Source organism: Lipotes vexillifer, unplaced genomic scaffold, assembly GCF_000442215.2.
Source record: "Lipotes vexillifer unplaced genomic scaffold, Lipotes_vexillifer_v1.1 scaffold545, whole genome shotgun sequence".
NCBI classification, from domain to species: Eukaryota; Metazoa; Chordata; class Mammalia; order Artiodactyla; family Lipotidae; genus Lipotes; species Lipotes vexillifer.
This window is the reverse complement of record NW_006779129.1, coordinates 1,526,648-1,548,434: the sequence shown is the minus strand read 5'-3', so window position 1 is coordinate 1,548,434 and position 21,787 is coordinate 1,526,648. Positions and strand designations below refer to the sequence as shown.

General features: G+C 53.2%; 1 protein-coding gene across 1 annotated transcript in view; it reads right to left on the bottom strand.

Moving 5' to 3' along the window:
• ITGB2 (integrin subunit beta 2) overlaps positions 1–14,884 on the bottom strand; it is a 27,595-nt gene extending 12,711 nt beyond the window's left edge. Inside the window, exons 1-4 of the mRNA XM_007452488.1 lie at positions 14,799–14,884; positions 3,704–3,764; positions 3,268–3,356; positions 203–383 (exon numbers count right to left, since the gene is read on the bottom strand). Of these exons, the coding sequence (XP_007452550.1) occupies positions 203–383; positions 3,268–3,356; positions 3,704–3,761 (328 nt within the window). The 5' untranslated portion in view covers positions 3,762–3,764; positions 14,799–14,884. The remainder of the gene's footprint in view (positions 1–202; positions 384–3,267; positions 3,357–3,703; positions 3,765–14,798) is intronic.
• Between the last annotated feature and the right edge of the window lie 6,903 nt (positions 14,885–21,787).

Here is a 21,787-nt window from a genome sequence, read left to right as displayed (position 1 = left end):
AAAAAAAAAAAAAAAAAGAGAGAGACTAGCCCCCAGCCGCAGACGGGGTTCTTGGGGGCACCCTCCCTGGGGCAGAGAGAAGAGCTCAGACTGGTTCCCAGCAGTCCCAGGGCCTCGCCCAGCCCACCTGGCTGTCTGACCTGGACACATGGGATACGCGGCCATCAGGGGCTGGCTCACCCCCAGCCGAGGCCAAGCCTACCTGGTCTCAGGTAGAGCGTCACTTTCTGTGGGGACAGCTGCTTCTGGCCCCCCACCTGGTCCTCCTGGGTCGTGGCGTGGCTCCTGGGGTCCACGATGTCATCTGTCGCGCAGCCCTTTGACAGCAGCTGCTCCCGCGTGTCACAGCGAGTGGAGTCAGGCTCCCCTTGCCCCGTGAAGTTCTGGGGGAGCCAGGGGTCAGGGGTCAGGGGCAGAGAAAAGATGGGAGCCCACACTGTGGGTGCTGTGCGATGCCGACCCCCTCATCTGCACCAGATTCAGGTCAGGAGTCCCGGTGGCAGCGGGACGAGGCAGGGGCTGGGCGGCCTCCAGAGGGCCTCTTCACGAGGCTCCGCATCCCAGGAGAGCCCGCGAGCGGGCAGAGGCGACTCAGGAACCAACGGCTCCAGCCCCAGGTGGAGCCACGGGGACTCTGCGCGGCCCACGGAGCACGTGGCCCAGGGTTTTCAGGCCCTTGGGCAGCGTCAGCAGCACCGGGCGAAGGAGGGAGTGGTTACCTCCCAAGGGGACGCGAGCGCCCCCTCTTGGCCCACGTGTTGGCCCCCAGGCACCACGCGGATCCAGAATACAGGCCAGGGCTCTGGGCCAGGCAGCTCAGAAGGAAACAGGCCGGAGGGGAGCGTGGGGGTCCTGGGTCTTCCCAGGGTCTTCCCTCGTGACCACTGTGCCCCCACGAAGGCCCCCTGGATGTGGACACGGCAGGGAGGGCCGCATTCGGAGGGTCCTGCCCTCGGCTTCCTCCGGCATGCCTACTCATCCATCACGATCTAACTCAAGTGCCATTGCTCACGTGAAATCTTCTTTGATCCTTCTAACAATTAATTCTTTGTGCCACCTTAGGCATAACCCTATTTCATCACATATTACTCTGTATTTAAACAATTTTTATTTCTGTCTTCCCCATAAACCTCTGAATTTATCAAATGTAGAACTTGTTTTTTTACACAGATCCCGCCGGCAGGAGACCAGGCAGGTGCAGGGGGCGTGCCCAGCGCCGGGGCGGGGCCAGCAGGGGGGCGGTGCTTCCTGAGCTGCTCCTGAACTGTCCTCGCTTTTGGAACCCTATTAATGCTTTAAGTACTCAGAAAGAAAATTCACAGGAATGGAGAGGGAAGAAACCCCTAAAAACAACTGAACCCGACTGCATTTCAAATGCATACGATAAACTCAGGAAAGGGAAGGGAGAAATTCAACTTAAGGACGGACTTTTTAAGCCGGTACTATGACCGCACCCCAACGAGAGGAGACAACACAGACCACACCCGATGTCCCCCTGCAGTGCTGTGGGTAGCAACTCTGCAACCACTTTCTGTGAATCGTAGGATTAAGAAAATGGGGAAGTGTATTGCAGATGCTGGGAGCCTGGCTTCTCATGAAGGGGAACCAGGAACCCTCAGAGAAATGTCGGAGTCCCTAGTGGGGGCGAGGAAAGTGCAGACGGGCCTGGAGCTCTGCCGATCCCAGAGAGTAAGAGAGCTCAGGAAGTGATGCTGGGGCGTGCTAACAGGACACAGGGCCAGCCTGGGGGCTCCCAAAGTCCAAACGGGGAACAATTCGAGATTCAAAATGGCAAAATGAAAGTGATAGCTTATAAGCTACCGAATAAAATAAACATCTACGGGTTTACACCGATGAGAGAGACAGAGAGAGGGAGATTGGGGGAAGGAAAAATTCCTCCTTACATTAGCAGCCATTAGAAGGAGTAATGAACAGGAATGTCACCATTTTGCAACCATCCCAGTGAGAACTGATTCAGGCACCCAACACCAACAGATGCTCAAGTTAGTGGGTGTAAAGCCTGATGGGAAGCAGACTATTTCCTGGCCTCGGAGTATCTCCCCACAAATTACTTACTATTGCAAAAGGGAAATAGTAACGTCATAGGTGGAGAGCCTGGCAGACGCCACCTCAGCTGAGTGGTCCAGGCTGCATCCCCAGTATCAGGACGAAGTGACAACAGGAGCCCAGCATGGGGTTCCTGCCAAAAACGCACACCCTGGGCTGAATCAGAGGGAAGGCCAGACAAACCCATATGAGGGGCATTCTGCAAAACTGCTGTCGCGATCTCCTCAGAAATGTCAAGGATGTGAAAGACAAAGAAAGCTGACGAATGTTCCAGATTCCAGGAGATAAAGAGACATTTGAATGCAATGTGTGGTGCTGGATTATAATATTGACCAGTGGGGTGGGTGTGGAGTGTGTGGGGGGGGATGATATCAAAGACATTATTGGAACAATTGGCAAAATTTGCACAAGGTGTGTAAATTTGATCAGAGTAAAGTACCATGTTAAATTTCCAATCTTTGATAAATGCATTGTGGTTTTGTAAGTGAGTACCTTGTTCTCAGCAAAGTCCCTGGAAATATTAAGGGATTGTGTCTGCAACCTACCCTCAAACAACTGAGGAAAAAAAATAATATGTGTGCATGTGTGTGTTTCCAAACAGACCTGTGGTGTCAGAACCTCAGGGACCCCCATGAGGAGGGCGTGGTCAGCATCTGGGGGTCCCTAGGGAAGGGGTCCTCCCCAGGAGGAGTTGGAGCTACCCCACGTCCCGGCCGTCTTGGGCCTTTGCCTTTCTTCCCAGAGGGTCTCACAAGTAAAATATGAAGTAACTAAGGACAACAGAGAGTTAGGTTTCCAGCAGGAAACTTCCCCAGTCCTCCGTGTTCTGGGAGCGGACAGCGGGGCACACGGGCGGGTGGCAGCAGCTGCCTTCCTGCCGCAAGCATCTCTGTCTTGTCTCTGGCCAGGGCTCCTGCCTCTGGGGCTCGGGCTGCACCTGTCCAGACCCAGCGGTTTCACTCTCCGATCCGCTCCTGCCAGGCTGCCCGGGGACACGCTGAGTCTGCCTGTCTGTCCCTCTGACAGCACTGTGTCCCTGGGCTGTTTCTGCCCCACTAGAAAGCAGAGTGGTGAAGCTCCCGGAGGCCAGCAGTTTCAGAGGAGGAAAAGAGGGTCCAGCCCAGGAGGAGGGAAGGGGGGAAGGGCAGGCCAGGCGTGAGGCCCCTCCCGGTGGCTGACAGCATTCAGTGAGGCTCTTACCAGCTTCTGGCACCAGGCGCAGCCAGGCCCTGACTCGATGCAGTCCCGGCAGGTGCTGACCTTGTACTTGGTGCACTCCTGGGACAGGACTAGGGGAGAGGAGACAGGCTGGTGGGCGTAGCCTGTGGCAGGCACTGGCCGACCCCCCACAGAGACAGCAGGCCCTCCAGGGAGAGCGACAACGGACCACCGGGGGTGTGAATGGGGGCGGTGGAGAAGAAAGGGCAGCAGCAGGACCAGGAGGGAGGGCGGAGACCAGGGCCCCAGGGGAAGTGGCCTCCAGGAGGGTGGGCCCCACGGTGGGCCGGTGGGCGGGGGAACGGAGGAGGGCGGCAGAGCAGGGCCCTTCCTGAGCCTCCACCAGGGGACTTGGGGGCAGGAGGGTGCCAGGGCGGGTCCCATTCCTCCCATGAGGAGCTACCCCCGCGGGACTCACCAGACCGGAGGGCGAGCAGGCCCCCTAGGAGCAGCAGCTGGGGGCGCTGGCGCAGCATGTCCTGTGGAGGGGAGGGGGCGGTGACTGGGCCTGGGCCCCCAGACCCTGGGCCTAGAGACGCAGCGCTGGGCAGGCCGTCCCTGCTGCTGAGGGGTGCTCAGCGCAGGGGCGTAGCCAGCATGGGTCAGTCTCCCCGACCCCCCTCAATGGGGCTGTGCTGGCCAGCGGGAGAGGAGGGCTGAGTGGGGCTGCGTGCGCTCCGCACAGCTGAGCCCCCAGCCCCCGAGGACCAGCAGGGAGTGGGCCTCCTGACAGTGACACACGCACACATGCTCACACGTACACACTCACCACGCGTGTGCGCACACACGCGCGCCCAAGGTGCCGCGCGCTCCGGGTCAGGGCCCCACGTGGCCTTCGTGGCCCCGAGTCCTCAGTGAATTGAGCTGAGCTTGGAGCAGAGACTCGGCCGGCCCAGGCCTCCTGGGAGGAGGGTGAACCAGGACTTGGAAGAGAAGCCAACTCTGAGCACCTACCGGCGCCAGGACTGTGCCAGCTGCCCGCTGGGCGAGGATGTGTAATCGGGGCAGGACATCTGGGGCCTGCCTGGGACAGACCCCTCCCCCCACATCCTCTGCCTGCCTCTTGTCAGTAGAAAAGCTTAGTCTCCCAGGCCTCCCCTGAGTCACAAAAGCCTGGCTGGAGAATTAACGATTGAAAGGATGTGAACACGTCGTGACAGAAGTGGCAGTTGGGCCAGGAGAACTGGTAAGAATTTAAACAGCAAATCAGCCATACCGCAGTCACAGAATCTTTAGTTCCTCCTTGAAGTACCTAGATAAGGAGCGAATGGTATCTGATGCACATATCCTACGTTTTACAGATGCTAAAACCCCTACCAAATGGAAGAGGTTAATTGCACAATGACCATGAGCATATGCAGCCCCCAGACCTCCTGGAGCCTAAGGATTGATAATGTGAACCTCTGTGACCCCGCCTTGGTATCTCACCATCAGCCAATCAAAGAACTGTGCACGAGCTGATCACATACCCTGCGACCCCCCTCCCTCACCTGGCCTTTCAAAACGCTTTGCCGAAACCCTTTGGGGGGCTCGGGGTTTTCTGGGCCTGAGCTACCCGTCTCCTTGCTCGGCCCTGCAATAAACCTTTCTCTGCTCCAAACTCCGCTGTTTCGGTTTGTTTGGCCTCACCGTGCATCAGGCGCTCGAACTTGGGCTGTCTGACAACAGTAGGGCCCGCAGAGCCATCACCTGCTGTGCCGGGCCTGGGGCAAGGCGTGGACAGGGTGTTGGGCCACCGCCGGCTGGGGCCCTGAGGCTCCCAGAGGCAAGAGCGTGCGCGCGGCCTGGAGGCCTGGCACTGGGGCTCCGGGTCTCAGAGGTGGAAACAGCACCTTCAAACCCGCTGCGCAGGGGCCAGCGGGGCAGCTCCACCCTCCCCCGGAAGTGCCCCAAGGGACCCAGGCTGGGCCCAAAGCAGCAAACGTCCTCCAGGCCAGCTCCCCGCAGGGCTGGCAGCGCTTCGTGGGCCCGCGAGCCCCCACGTGTGAGAACCTGTACGGCTGCTGCCTTTTAATCTGACGCCAAGAGAGCGGAGAGGGTGCTGAGCTGCCAGCAAACCAGAGGCAGCAGGCTGGAAGGGGGGGTATTTCATCCGAAACCAGGGTCAACAGGCTTCCCTGAATACCCGCAAACGCCAGCTGCTCTCCCCAGCACACTGCTTGACAGTGCTGGGCTGCCACGGTGGACTCAGGGTCCCAAATCTGGGCCGGCAGATGCTCCAACCCAAGGTCCACTTGTGTCGAAGACCATGTGGGCCCTGCCGTGGTGGCCTCTGCCGTGGCCTGTGGGCTCTGGGGGCACCTGGAGGTGGGTCCTGCCCTCGCCTCTGCTCTCCCATAACCCCTGCATGTGTACCAGGGGCTCTGGGGTGGAGGAGCGTCCCAGGGGGTCCCATGGGAGGACCCAGTGCTTAGAGGTCCCGCCCAGACCCACTCTCCGGTCTTTTGGGGGTGACCCCGCACCCCGGTCCCCACCAAGCTTGCAATCAGGAGCTAGAAGTGTCATAACAGAACACACTCCTTCCCTTTTCTTTCCTGTTCGGGTCAAAAGCAGAACTTACGCCCTGCTCTGGCTTCCGGGGTCACAGAGCGGGAGCTGGGAAGGTGCTTTCGGTTTACTCCACACCCACCCACTTGTGAAAGCCCCGTGTTGCCCCAGAGCCCTCTGGGTCCCTAACATTCCACAGCCGGACGCCCCGCGAGGCCCGCGCGTGCTCACTAACCCCCCGGCTGACCTGGGTGCCGCCGGGCCCAGTCGGCCTCAGGATAGCACCCCACTTCAGAGGCAGAGGCTGCTCCCAGTAGAGGTCGGGGAGCCCCCGCCCCAGGCGCCCCAGCTGTGCACGTAGCCAGCGGGGGGGGGGAAGTCCCGCCAGGGATGGGGAAGGCCCTCCAAAAGCAGCTCGACGCCCTTTCCTGTGGCCACGGACCCCAAATAGTCACAGCAACCAGCAGGCAAACCCCGGCCCTCGCCTGCGGAAACCAGGGCCCCGGCAGCGGCAGGATGCAGACCCGGTGCCGCTCACAGCTGAGGCACCCTCCCACGCGGTGGGGAGAGCACCTTGGTTATAGCAAGAAGACCCACAGGCCATGGGAGGGGTGTCGCCGCTCTCTCTTCCCCCTTAAGCACTGGGACTCCCGCCGTGCCCGGCTCTGGCCCAGCCCCAGTGCCCACAGCCCCTCGGGGGCAGGACGCAGTGGCTCTGGGAGCTCGGAGCGCGGAGCCTGCAGCCAGCCCTCCTCTCGGCCCCGGGCAGGGGTGCCAGTGGACATGCCCGGCGGCCAGGACTGGCCATCAGAAGCCCCGATGCCGCAACCATCATGGCGGGGCCTCATAGACCGAGGCCTCCTCTGGGTGTTGTCCTGGGGCCCGGCCCCCTGGACAGCGCAGGGCAGTGCCCGTGCCCGGGTCCCCGGCTGCCCCAGCAGCGTACTCTGCCTCGGCTCCCTCTGCGTGCCTGGAACGGCTTGCGGGCCTGGTCCCGCTCTGGGGGAGGGCAGGCTCGGGCCGCCCTCGTGAATGTGAGGCCCCGACTCGGCTGGGACAGCTGGTCCAAGAGCAGGGAGGAGGGCGCGGGCTCCAGCTGGGCCACCCGAGCCCAGACCTGCGGCACCCTCCCTGCCACCCCGATGGCCCCGAGGCTGCACTCTCCCCAGATCTAAGGGCAGCCCCGCCCCAGGACTCAAGGTGCAAAACCCCAAGTCGAGGTAGCTTGAGAAACCCAAGGCCCCACGGGCCTGTGAGGACATTGCGTCAGAGCTACGCTTGAGCTCGACCCTGCCCGGCAGGGGGCCGCTGGTGCTACGGAGTGCGACTGCAGGAAGTGGCACATCCCCGTGGACCCCGGGCACCCTGAGGATCACCCTTCATGATGAATAAAGCTCTGAGCATCGGGGTCCGTCAGGGAACACCAGAAGAAAAATAGGATATATTCCTCCCAAATCCCACGCACTCCGCAAAAGCCCATAGTCCCTATTTGGTAAAAGACAGAAGAGAAAGAGGAAACATCAAAAAAGAAAGAAAAGTTTAAGAGGCAGAGGGAGGCCCCACGTCCGAGGCAGAGTAAGCTGCTGTCAGATCAGGCTTGCTGTCAAAGATGAAAGCTTTGCCAAAGTGCAGACCCTCAGACAAGGCCCTGCGGGGCCCCAGGACTCACCGAGCGTCAGGACTTTGCGTCAGAGCCCGCCCTTGACCGTTCAAGGTCAGACCATAAACCACCTGGTGCTGGTTTCCAAGAGGCATGGCCAGCAAGTGACAAGCAACAGAGATGCTGTCAGGAAAAGGTTACAAGAGGGGAAGGCAGGGGTGCGGTATTCATCCCAGGAGCTGAGGGTTCAAGGCTGCTTCATGCAGAAAAAGGCCAGGGTTGATAATGGATCTAAAATAGGCATCAACCTTTTTAAACCAAAAGACAAAGTTAGGATGTGGTCGTTTCTGCTTTATGTAAAGACAAAAAAGAATTGGACAGAAGCGGATTCCAGTGGGGGCTGGAACCCCTCCCCCCACCCCCACCCCTGCCCCAGGTCATGGAGTTGCCAGACAGATCAGAAGACGAGCGCAGAGCGGGTTGAGGAGGATGCCACCCACGTATTCTCTGAACCCACACATTCTCGGCCCCAGGAGAATCCACTGCATGTGTTCATCACTGCTCTGTTCACCACCCGTGAAGGCTGATGGCATAAATTTTAAGGGCCGCAGTTTCTGACCAAATGGAATAAAATGAGACCGCCCCCCAACACACACATATTAATTAGAACCTTTAAAACACTCTGCTCAATATCCCTTAAGTCCAAGAGGAAATCAAATTTATATGTACAGACATTTCAGAAAAGAGACAGCACAACTTTCTCTGTTCGACGGGTCCCCGATGGAGAGAGAAGCCCGAGGCCCTAAATGCTTTTCTGCCTGAGGGAAGGGAATGATCATAAACGTGCAGGATGGAAAGTTCAGACGTGAGAGGAAGAGCCACAAAGCTCAGGAAATAAGGGAAGGGAGGTGGGAAATACACAGACAACAGAAAAAGTCGATGAATCCGAAAACAAACCAAAAAGCTAAAATTGATAAATACATCGAAAATCGTTTCTTTGGAAAAAGCAATAAAATGGGTCATCTGGAAGAGACCATGTATGGCAGTCGCCAGGGAGCTTAGGAAAGGAAGAGGCAAGGCAGCAGTGAGCTGTGCACTGGCCCGTAAAATGCATCCAGAAGCTTCGGGGACAGAGTCGGTGTGACTCTGGCCCTCGGGCCGGTGGCCGGGGGGAGGGAAGTGAACAGCGGCCTCCGGCCTCAAAGGCACCAGGCAGAGCACGTTCCTGGGAAGGCACGCGCCGTGGCAGTGCCCCCTCACACCACGGGACCCGTGAACCCAGGTTTAGCAAATAGAAATGATGAAAGCAACAGAAGAACGTGTATCTCAGAGTAAAGGACACTGAGTGTAAAAACTAAGGGAGAAAATACCAAGAAGATAGACTCAGACACGCTTGGTGGTCCAGTGGCTAAGACTCTGCGCTCCCAATGGAGGGGGCCTGGGCTTGATCCCTGGTCAGGGAACTAGATCCTGCATGCATGCCGCAACTAAGACCCAGTGCAGCCAAATAAATAAATATCAAAAAAAAAAAAAAAAAAAAGAAGATAGACTCTAAGATGAAAACTCTAATTCGAAAAGATACATGCACCCCAGTGTTCTCAGCAGCAGTATTCACAATAGCCAAGACATGGAAGCAACCTAAGTGTCCATCAACAGAGGAATGCATAAGGAAGACGTGGTGCCTATATACAATGGAACACTACTCAGCCATAAAAAAAGAATGAAATAATGCCACTTGCAGCAACATGGATGGACCTAGAAATTATTACACGAAGTGAAGTAAGTCAGACAAAGAAAGACAAATAGCGTGTGATGTCACTTATATGTGGAATCTAAAAATTGATACAAATGAACTAATTTACAAAACAGAAACAGACTCACAGACATAGAAAACAAATTTATGGTTTAAAAGGGAAAAGGGGGGAGGGGTAAATTAGGAGTTTGGGATTAACATACACACACTATTCTGTATAAAACAGATGAACAACAAGGACCTACTGTATAGCACAGGGAACTATATTCAATATCTGTAATAACCTATAATGGAAAAGAAACTGAAAAAGAATATATACATATGAAACGGAATCATTTTGCTGTACACCTGAAATATGGTAAATCAACTACACTTGAATAAATTAAATAAGTAAAAAGAAGACAGGCTCTAAAAACAAATTTTGTACAAAAAAAATTGAATAGATGAAAATATTTGGTATCTGTCTCATGCAGAAGGTGAATGGTAATCTTTGTGTCCAAGGAGATTTTAGAAATAATAACAAAAAGGCAAATACCCCATAGAAAAGGATCTTGTGAACAGATAATTCACAAAAGAAGAAATGCAGCTTGTTACCAAACATTTGGAAAGGTTGCTCTGGCTGATAAGTGGGTATTGTAATCAAAATATCTAGATTCCTGGTCTAGCTGTCAAAGTGGACACTGTTTTTAACATCCGTGAGGCCCACCCAGTGGAACCTACATGGCATGAAAATGTGTGAACGGCTGCTCGCAGCTCAATTTTTACAATCAAAAGTCGCTGAGCGGGAAAACAATAAATGTAAATAACCAAAATAGGCCATGTTTCTTCTGTGTGGTGGCATTATAAGTATTTTCAATTTTCTTCATTATTCTGGTTTGTATTTTCCAAACCTTCTACAATAAACATATATAATGATTTTTTAAAAAATTCATACATTTAAGAAAATCTGAATATCGTGGTGGTTGAGGAATTGCTTGGAAATGTCTCCAGATTCCTAAAGCGGTCAGTTTCTCTGTTCCCACTGCGGACGCTTCTGAGGACAGTGACCCCCTGCTGGGACGTCTGCTCATAGCTCGTTCGCTCACTCATTCATTCACTGAACAAGCGCTGCCTGTCTGGCCCTTGGGCACTGCTCTCCTGGATTCTAGGATTCTGACCTCTGCCAAGACCTTAGGGCACCTCCCAGATTCCCATCACACCCGAAAGCCCCACTGCTGCCGACACCAACGCATGGCCACACCCATACTATTTAAAAATGAACTGGTGGGTTTTCATCACTAGGTGTTCAGCAAGGGCCTCCAGACCACCGTTGGATGCTTCCAACTTGCAACCAATTGTAAAGCATTTGTTTTGTCTTTTGTAACCATATACAAATAAAAATATGTTTACAAAGAAAGTAAATTGGTGGAAGCATGGCTCCCGAGGGGCTGCCTTTCTGTGCACCCCCAGCCCCTGGAGTACTGTGAGAGAACGCGTGCCCCATGCCCACGGAGGCCCGTCAGGCAGGAGCCCTGGCTCGCTGAGGTCTCGTCCGTCAAGGAGGCTGACCTCAGCCCCTGACCTTAGCTCCTCAGCCAGCAGGGAACCCTTCCAACTACTTCTGGCTGCAGCCCAGGGTGTGACACACCCGGACGACCTTCCCTCCGGAAGCTTCCAGAGCAGCGGAATCAAGCCACATGGGTGCGGAGGCCTCTGCATCTCAGACTGGCCAGGTCTGAGCATCCGAGGGGCCTGACCCCACACCTGCCAATGGGAAAGGGGCCGTGGCTTGCTCTGTGACGACGCCTGGGCAGGGGGCAGTGGCTGTGCAAGGCTGGGCCACAGCGCTGGGGACCACGGCAGACATGGTCAGTCCTCAAGGGAGCCTCAGCTAGTGGGCGGCGGTCCCTGCCTGGACAGCCACTCAGGACCCCAGATCCCAGAGGACCAGGGCAGGGCACTGCCCACGGCAGCCACCCTGCTGGCCTGGCTATACTCTGCACTCACAGCCTCGATTCGCCCGCAGCTGCCCTGGGGGCGGACCAAACCTGCTGCCTGTTCCTAGGGAGGGCTCTGAGAGGGTCAGCCCCTCAGCCACACAGCCAGGACAGACACCAGGACGGGGGTCCACGTCACCCTGACCCCAGGGCTGACACGCTCAAGTCTGCGCCCAGCTGCCGAGTGAGTGTGGACAGGTGACTTCCCCTTCCGGACCTCAGTTTCCTTCCTTGTCACATGCTGTGACGGTGAATTTCACGTGCCAACTCCACTGGGCCGTGGTACCCAGAGGTTTGCTCAAACCCTGGTCTGGATGTGGATGTTTGCTGCAAAGGTGTTTCTAGATGAGCTCAACATTACGTACATGGACTCTGAGGAAAGCACATGGCCCTCCATGATGTGGGCGGGCCTCATCCAACCAGTCGAAGGCCTTAAAGGAAAGACTGATGTCCCCCAAGGAGGGGAGACCTCTGCCTCCAGACGGCCTTGGGCTCAAGCTGCAATGTCACCTCTCCTCTGGGTCTCCAGCCCGCCCTGCAGATTTGGGGTTTGTCAGCCTCCACAATCGTACAAGCCCCAAAATAAATCTCTGCCTGCACACACACGCACACGCACACGGGCACACATCCTATTGGTTCTGTCTCTCTGGGGAGCCCGCACTACTGCAGACCCCAACATGAGCACCCCAGGTTCAGGGTTTTTCAACACCACTTCGAGGTGAGCGGGCAGAGCCGTGCTTTCCTGCTCCGTGTGTTTCAGAGGCAGTGAGGGTACCGGGCTCCTGTTTCTCTCCACCGCCATCAGAGCCCTGCGGTGGTGGCACCCCACCCCCTGGGCTGCGTGGGGTGCTGTGCTGAGCAGAGACCGTGCCAGGGCTCACACGGAAGCCACAGGGTCTGCTGGCTCCCAGGCAACCCTGGCCCTGCTGCTCGACTGCTGGGAGGGTGAGCCGCCCGGACACCCCTGGCTTTTGGTGGCGGGGGACCTTGGAACCAGGCAGGAAGGCCTGCCCGGTCACAGGCTGGCAGCTCGGGGACTTGACTGCACCTGCCATGTCACCAAGACACCCACTCGTCAGCGGTGGGAGAGACTGGAAACCCCTGGACTGGAAGCCCACGGAGGACTCCCCTCTACATGGCCTACCCTGTCCAGGAGCGGGAAGGCAGGGGCTCTTTCTGAGCAGTCTGGAGACCCCGCACACTGCTACAGCTGAACGTGGACTCCACCAGCCTGACAGGGGACAGGGGACGGGGCCCCAGCAGCCAGGCAGGTGACGCGTGGCAGTACGGCTCTGACAGGTGGGTCTCGGCATCCCGGGGCCCATGGGACTCGGCACCTTCCCCCGCCAGCCGCGTTCTCCCTGGGGGCCTCAGCGCCCCCATCGGGCCTCAGCTCCCCGCTCGGGCAGGTCTGGGTGATGACAGAACCGACACCCCATTTTAGGTCCAGTTTGTGCAGAGGGAAACGGACAGTGACCACACTAGCATCCCAGCCCTGCCCGCCTGGTGGTGTCACCGTGCCGTCACCAGGAGACTGCCTAGTGCTGGCAGGGAGCGCTGGTTGGGGCTTCTCAGCTGGGGACACAGTTATTAACTGCCGGCAGCTGTCCCACAACGTGGGCTCAGGCGGGACCGTGGGCCGCTCGCGGTGACAGGTGTGCAGGCTGCCGGACCCTGCCACCCAGGACTCTTCCTAGAGCTGGCGGGGCCTGAGTCAGGAGAGGCCACTGCGGGCTCCGTGCTGCCCCATTAGTGGGGCGGACGCCTCTCCACAGCCCTGTAACCGGCGGAGCTCGGCCTGAGCTAAACCCGCGGGACCCTGTAGACGCAGGCCCACACCTTCGCCCCCTCCAGGGAAGTGGGTTTTGAATTACAATTTGATATAGAGTCAGCTGAAGTGAAAATACGGGCCCATTTCACAGATGGGAGGCCCAGCAGCAGGCCTATCTCCTGCCCACCTTGGCGGGGTGCAGGCAGGCCTCTCGCATCCCCCTCGCATCCCCTGGACAGTGGTGACCCCTCTGCTGAGCTGCTGGGCCCCCGGCTGTCTGGGGTGTCTTCCCTCGTGAAATCTCCAGGAAGTGACCGTGACAGGCCCTGGGTCTTCGCTCCGGCACAGGGCAAGCTGACAGCCGCAGGCAGACAAATCCATGCGGATTTCAGCTGAGAAACCCGAGGCCAGTGGAGCGGTGTCCGGCTGCTGGGCCGAGCCCCTCGAGAAATGTCTCCATTCACTCCCGTCGGGACAAAGCCCTGGGGCAGCCGTGAGTCCCCTCTCCCGGTGCTTGTCCGGGTCCTTGGGCCCCAGCCCCCCCACTCCTAAGGGGACAGGCCTCCAGGGGCCTGGTTGTGGGAGGTTTAGGTCACACACCCAATGCCTCACCCCCTAAAGCTTAACTGTCACCCAGCGTGTTCACATCGTTAGGCCAGAGCTGGTGAACCTTCGGGAGTCCCAGAGAAGCAGCAGACCCACCCCCGAGACAATGTACCGTGCACACACACACACACACACACACACACACACAGAGACACACACACACACACAGAGACAGAGACACACAGACACACACACACAGACACACACACAGACACACACAGAACACAGACACACACACATACACACAGACACAGACACACACACAGACATACACACAGATACACACAGAACACAGACACATACACATATACACACAGACACACACACAGAGGCACACATACATACACACACAGAGACACACAGAGACACACACAGACACAGACACATACACAGACACACACACAGACACAGACACACAAACACACAGACACAGACACAGACACACATACACACACAGACACACAGACACAGACACACACACATACATAATACACACACAGACACACACACACAGACACACACAGACAGACACACAGACACACATACATACACATACATACACACACAGACACACATACATACACACACAGACACACATACACACAGACACACATATACAGACACACACATATACACATACATACACACGTACACACACAGACACACATACACACATACACACACACATACAGACACACACATACATACACACACAGACACACACACACACACACACACACACACACTGCTGGAGGACAGAACCACCCCGGCAACCACAGAGCTGTGAAGAAAGAACGGGACCCGTTCAAGCAGGAAGTGGAAGGCGCAGCTGGGGAGGCCCAGGGCCCCTCCTGCACAGCCTAGCCGTGCCGGCCCCATACCCACCAGACAGGGGTTTTGCCTGTCCCCCAGCCTCCTCCTGGCTCTGCCCGGCCTCACAGCCCCCGCATCGGGGGCTCAGCAAGTGCCTGGGGCTTGTTGAGGGACCCTCACCAGGGGAGCCAAGGCTGGGGTCTGAGTGCATCCTTCCAGCATGCCGGTCCCATCTCCTTGGTTACATCCCTCCCATCACCCCGCCACTAGCTTTGCCCACGGTGGGCTCAGCACTTCCCCTTGCCGGATCTCAGCTCAGGGGGCCTAGAGTGGACGATCCCAGGGTGTGTGACACGGACCAGGGCCACCAGGGCCTCTGCAGGCTGGGACCCTTGGAGCTGCCTGCCTTGGGAAAGGCAGCAGCCATGGCCAGGGAAGAGCCTCAGGGCTGAGCTGCTCCCCTTCAGAGAAACCAGCCCAGAGACAAAGGGGCCTCTGTCCACTCACCTGCTCGATGCCCTGGAGGTCTCAGCAGGGCTGGTCCTGGCTGGGCTGGCAGGGGCTTGGGCTCCGCTATTCACCAGGCCGGTGCTGCAGCGGGTGTGGGAAGACGCCGGCCCGCCCGAGACTCCACTGGTGAAGGCACGATGCTTCCTGTTCTAAGTCAGGAACTGGAGGAAGTAATTACGTGTGGCTGATTTTGCACCACATGTGCCCCTTCCAACCTCAGCCCGTCTGCCGACAGGGCCCCTGACAGAGGGCTGTCAGAGGAGCAACACACAATGGGAACACACCACCCGTCACACACGCTCACAGCTGGAAGTGGGACAGCGTGCGGGGAGGATGTGGTGGGAGCGGGGCCTCTGGCGGCACCATGCGATGCCCCCACGGGCCGAGGGGGTGGCCGTGCCCCGCAGGGAACAGAAAACCCTGGAGGGCAGTGCCCAGGAATCTTCACCCCAGGAAGGGACCCGGCCTGCAGACTGTGCACACGAGAGGGGAGCACGCACCCGCCAAAGAACAGACGGGCACTGGGGACTCAAACTTGGGTCACGGAAATTAAAAAGCATCACACGGGCCAAAGGGCAGAATAAGAAGCTGGAGAGCAAATCAGCTGGAGAGCAGGATGAGGGCGTTGGCTCGGGAGGACGACGGGACAGGGAAGAGGCAAGTCCATCTGCCCGGCCCTGCCTGCAGCAATTCCAGGAGAGAACAGTAAACGGAGAGGGGAGAGACCCGGACAACAGAAGACGAGGCCCGAGAGAGAGGACCGGGCCCAGACGAAGAGGCTGCCGCGTGGCTTGGGAGGAAGCACAGAACATTAGTGATAGAAAGAAAACAGGACAGATTCAGAGAGAGACAGAGACAGACAGAGGGAGAGAACGAGGGAAGGGGAGGGTTAGGGTGGGGAGGAAGGGAAGCAGAAGAGGAGACACTGGTTACATCCACAAAGAAGCAGAAAGCAGAGCCTTCAGATGAACCAGGGCTCAGAGACGTAACTACCCTAAAATCTATTTGGAAGATGCACTCCCGAAATAAAGACAGACGGATGAAGGAATCCAAGAGGAACCCAAGGGTCCCTGAGGGAAAGGTGACCACAGAAATAAGGAAACATTGTTAAGCCTAAGTAATTGCTGATTTTAAAACAGAGGTAAAAATATTAACAATTCGAAACAAAAATCCTAGAGGAGCAGAACAGATGAGCAGGGGTGCATGCTGCAGTTTCTGATACTCATCAATGGACACTTTGCTAGGCCATATTTAATTTTATATGTGACAACAATTAAAACTCTCCTAAAGAACAGAACTAGGAAGTATACATCTGAAAAAGAAGAAAATATGACAAATCCTTTTTTTAAGGCAAGGGAAACAGAACAAACAAGAAAGATTGTGAATTAAGAACACACAATAAGGTATCAGGGATGCTTTCAGAAGTTCCGGAGAATCCAGAGTTCCAGGGTCACAGCACCTCTGAAGGGCTCACCTTCCTCAAATATAGTCTTGATGAGTTTTAAAAATAGAACAAACCCCAATGATATGTTCTCTATCAAGGGAACTTCCTCTTTATGGAACTATTCCGGAAAAACCAACAAAAAAGGAGGCAGAGATTGAGAATGTCCCCGAATCACGCCCCCTGGTGACTCACCACATGAAGCACTGACTGTCGCTGGCTGTGACACCACAAGGACACACTCCACTCACAGACACAAGTTGCTTGCTGTCCTAGGCCTTGGAGAAAACAGCAAGAGAAAGTAAGTTAATCATAAAGGAAATAACATAAAAATCACAACTTTTACTCTTGAACCCGAATCACGTCAACACTTCACCTCCCAGTACATAGGAGCAATGGGGACAGAGGGCTGGGTTAAGGGTCTGGCAGGGATGCAGTGAGCAAAATCCAGGCTGGAGAGAAGCCCCCAGGATGAAGAGCAGGTTGCCAGAGAGGAGAGGAGGTGTGGGAACCCGAGATAAGAGATGGGAGAGAATAGCAACCAGTCACAGTGCACAGACCATAGGACATTAACAGATTACTGTTAAACTTTTGGACGTGTTAAAGGTTTTGTGATTATGTTAAAGAACCGTCACCTTTTAGAGTCTCATGTTAAGATATTTGCACAGGACATGACGGGATGTTTCAGATTTGCTTCCAAATAATCAGGGGTGGGGTGGGTAGTTTTATGAGGAAGAAAGAAGAAAAAATTCTTGGCGAAGTAAAGCAAAATATTCAGATTTGATGAAGTTGGATGGTGGGTACAAGGGCGTAGGGATGCTGATCTCCACCCTTTTCTGTAGTCTTCAGATAATCTATTTTCTTTTTTGAAAAGGAACTAATGGGTTGGGAGATTGGGATGGACATATATACGCTAATATGTATAAAATGGGTAACTGATAAGAACCTGCTGTATAGAAAAGAAAATTCAAAAAAAAAAAGGAACTAACGGGGAGTGACTGCAAACGAGCATGAGGATCTTTTGGGGGTAACAGAAATGCTCTAAAAATAGATTGTGGTGATGATTGCACAAATCTGTAAATTCAGCTAAAAATCATTATCATTAAATTGTATACTTAATATGAGTGGATATTGGCATTCAAATTCTATCTTAATGAAGCTGTAAAAAATGAATTGAAATTAAGAATAAGAAAAAAAAGCACCAACATCTTCCAGTCCCAGCTAAGACAGGGTAAGCACACTGCACTCCACCTTTACACTGACCAGAGCTAAAAATATCACACAGAATAAAATAAAGCAACTGTCTAGACAGACTGGGGTAAGAAATCAGAACCTGATGAAAGGCTGATATGGTAGCAAATGTCTTGTCCCCGTACATCCCCTGCGTGAGATTCCAGGTAGCCTGCACCCCAGGACAGCACAGTGAGCACAGCCAAGAGAACCCCTCCTTTCTGGTCAGTGGGCTGGGAGGAGCAATGCCCTGAAAGACAGAGAGAGTGAGAGAAATACCCTATTTCATTTTCTTTTTCCTGGTCTTGCCCCAGAGACAAATTTCTGTCCCAAAGCCACACTCCCAAGATGGTGGTAGCAGCAGCTATAGCGGCAGAAGCTATTGTAATCGTCACTTTGACCCAGAGGTGGATCTAGGCACAGGAAGCATGTGACAGTGCAGGAGGCTAAAATTCCTGCTTTATAGCCAGAAGACCCGGAAAGGAAGAGTCGGGAAGCCAGAGAGCATCAGAGAAATTAATAAGAAGGAGATTAAGAAAGAGACCCTATAGAACCTTTTTAAAAAAATTTTATTTATTTATTTTGGTTGCGCCAGGTCTTAGTTGTGGCAGGCCCGCTCCTTAGTTGCGGCTCTCAGGCTTGCTAGTCGCTGCATGCAAAACCTTAGTTGGGGCATGCATATGGGATCTAGTTCCCTGACCAGGGATCGAACCTGCATCCCCTGCATTGGAAGGTGGATTCTTAACCACTGCGCCACCAGGAAAGTCCTCTATAAAGCTTTATATGAAGTTCCAGACTCACCCCTGAGCTGGACATATGTGGAAATGACCCAAATACCATGTCAAAGGCTTTGAGAATTGAATCGTGGTGTAGACCACTGCCAAGGTTGAAAACTGGACCAGGGGGATGCAAGTGCAAGATGGATCCAAGTAGCACAGCAGAGACTTTGAAAACTAAACTCACATTGGAACCACAGCCCACAGGAGGCAGGTCTGAACTTGTGGTCTGACCCAACAGGGCTGATGGCGAGAAAAAAAGAGAGAGAGAGAGAGAGAGAGAGAGAGAGAGAGAGAGAGAGAGAAATGTTGAAGAACATTGGAGAAGGTTTTGATAGGATCCAGAGCCTCATTAAATAATATCTAAAATGTCCAAGACACAATCGAAAAGTACTCAAACAACAATAACAACAAAGAAAATCTCAAGAATTTGTAAGAGAAAGAAACAATTAATAGATGCCAAATGTGAGATGATCCAAATGTTGAAATTATCACATAAAGCATTTAAATCAATTATTTAAAATGTGCTCCATTGAGTAAGGAAAACACCCTTGAAACAAATGCAAAGGTAAAAATTTTCAGCAGAGATATAAAAGCTATAAAAAAGAACCAAATGGGTATTAAAATTAAAAATATGATTACAGAAATAAAAAATTCACTGAGTGGGCTTAATAAGAGAGTGGTGAAGACAGAAGAAAGAGTGAGTGAACTTGAGGACCAATAGAAATTATCCAATATTAAAGACAAAGAGAAAAAAAGATTGACAAAAAATGAACAGAGCCTGGGGACCCGTGGAATGACATCAAGAGAGCTAACATTTGTTGCCGTTGGAGCCCCAGGATGAGAGGCATAACGGGTTGACCCAGAAAAAGTATTTGAAAAAATATGGCTGAAAACTTCCCAAATTTGATGAAAAGTATAAATTTACAGATTAAAGAATCTCAGGGAATCTCAAGTAGGATAAACTTGAGGAGAATCAAGCCTATATGCACCACACTTCGACCCGCTGAAAACCAAGGGTAAAGAAAAATGTCCTGAAAGCATCTGGAGAAAAATGACACATCACATATAGAGGAAGAACCATTTGAAAAACATCCAATTTTCCGTCAGAATCCACGGAGGTCAGAAGACAATGGAACAACCTGTATAAAGTGCTCAAAGGAAAGAACTGCCAGCTCTCAAGTCTGTTCCCACAAAATTATTTCCACCAATGAAGGGGAAATAAAAACATTCACGGGACTTCCCATACAGTCCGGTGGTTAAGACTCTGAGCTTCCACTGCAGGAGGCGAGGGTTCAACCCCTGGTTGGGGAACTAAGATCCCGCATGCCATGCAGTGTGGTCAAAAAAAGAAAAAAGACACTCGCAGATGAAGGGACAGTAAGAAAATTAGGCTCCAGCAGACAACTCTAAAAGAAATCTTAAGATTTCAGGAGGGAAATGATACCAGAGGAAAGCTGGAGAACTTAGAAATGAAGAAAAAACAACAGAAATGGAAAATAGCGGGTAAGTGCTATTTTCCCTCTTAAGGTCTTTGCAATATGTTGATGGTAAAAATGACAACATTGTCTGGTGGGGTTTTCAATGTATGTAGATGTAAAATATGTGGCAGCTCCAACATAAAAGGAGAACAGTGAAGGGACATACAGTTTTAAAGTTCCACTTCATTTCACTTGAAATGGTAAAAAATTCATTTTAAGTAGACAATGAGGTGTTTAGTATATATATCGCAATTCCTCCAGCAACCATTGAAAAGCCTATATAAAAAGATATAGTTTAGGGTTTCCCTGGTGGCGCAGTGGTTGAGAGTCCGCCTGCCGATGTAGGGGACGTGGGTTCGTGCCCTGGTCCGGGAAGATCCCACATGCCGCGGAGCGGCTGGGCCCGTGAGCCATGGCCGCTGAGCCTGCGCATCCGGAGCCTGTGCTCCGCAACGGGAGAGGCCACAACAGTGAGAGGCCCGCGTACCACACACACACATACACAAAATATATAGTTTAAAAACCAACCAATAAATTAAAATGTAATACTAAAAACATTGATACAATCCAAAAGAAAGCAGAAAATGGAAATAGAAAAGTGAAAACCAAAGGGAGCAAACAGAAAACAAAAATTTGAACAATAGACCTAAATCCAACAATTTCAGTAATTACATTGTGTAAATGATCTAAATACACCAACTGTTAAGACAGATACTAGCAGGTGGAATTTCTAAAAGTATGACCCAACTATGTGCTGCCTATACGAAACACACTTTAAATATGATAATATAGGTAGGTAAAAAGAAGACGGATGGGAAAGATATACCACACAAGCACTAATAAAAAGAAAAATAGAATGACTGTGTTAACATCAAGCAAAGTAGACTTCACAGCAATGCAAATGACCAGGTGTATGGTGGGGCTTGACTTAATGATGAAAGGGTCTATTCAATAAGACGATACAACAATTGTAAATGTGCATACAACTAACGACAGAACATCAAAATACATGAAGCAAAATCTGAAAGAACTAATAGGAGAAATAGACGATGACAGCTGGAGCCTTCAACACTCCTTTCCCAGTAATAAATTTTTGAAAAATTAGACACAAGATCAGCAAGTACACAGAAGACCTAAAAAGCAGCCCTGACCAACTGGACCTGAAAGACATTCCACCCAGCAGCAGCAGAAGGTGCCCACAACACGGTCACCAAGGAAGACTGTGTCCTGGGCCATAAAATAAACCAGAACACATTTAAGAGAATTGAAATCATGCATGATATGTTCTGTAGCCATAATGGAATTATTAAATGGAATTAAACCAGAAAATAAGCAACAGAAAGACAGAAGAAATCTCCTAAGAAACAACATACTTCTAAATGATCCATGGATCAAACAGAGCCTCAGGGGAAATTAGAAAATATTTTGGACGGAATGAAATGAAACACAACATACCGTATTTGTAGGATGTAGCTAAAGCAAGGTGTAGAGGGAAATTTATAGCGTTAAATGCAAACATTAGAGACCCAACAACATGAATGATTTTCAGGCATTGTGCTGAGAAGACCAGCAAGACAGAGACTCCAGCCTACGGGGAGATTAGCTTCAGAACAGCCGTGAGAATCCTCCTCCCAGCCACCTGGGGACAAGAACTACGAGGCGAATGAAAAAGTGGGGGGAAATGGGGGGTGGCATCCTGTATTTAGGTGCACACTGTGCACCCCATTCGGCTCAGCAGCACCCACCAGGAGCTGGCAGAGCAGCTGCAGAGGGGGTGGCAAGGGCTCTAAGTAGCTTTTGCTCATCTGGCTCCCCACAAACCCACACCAACAGGCAGAAAGCCACCCAGCCAGGGCAGTGGAGAGCCTTGCTCTAATCCAGGCCACGTCCGTGCAGGAGGGTAGCCAAGTGAGCAAGGAAAGGTGAGAAGGGATTTGAGAGGCTGGGGGCTGTTTCTAGCTACCTACTGTCCTGAACACTGGCCACAGCACGCCCAGCCCCACTTCTCACTGTCAAGCAGAGGGCCTTTACTCCTTAGCCCTCCTCCTGGCGGCTTTC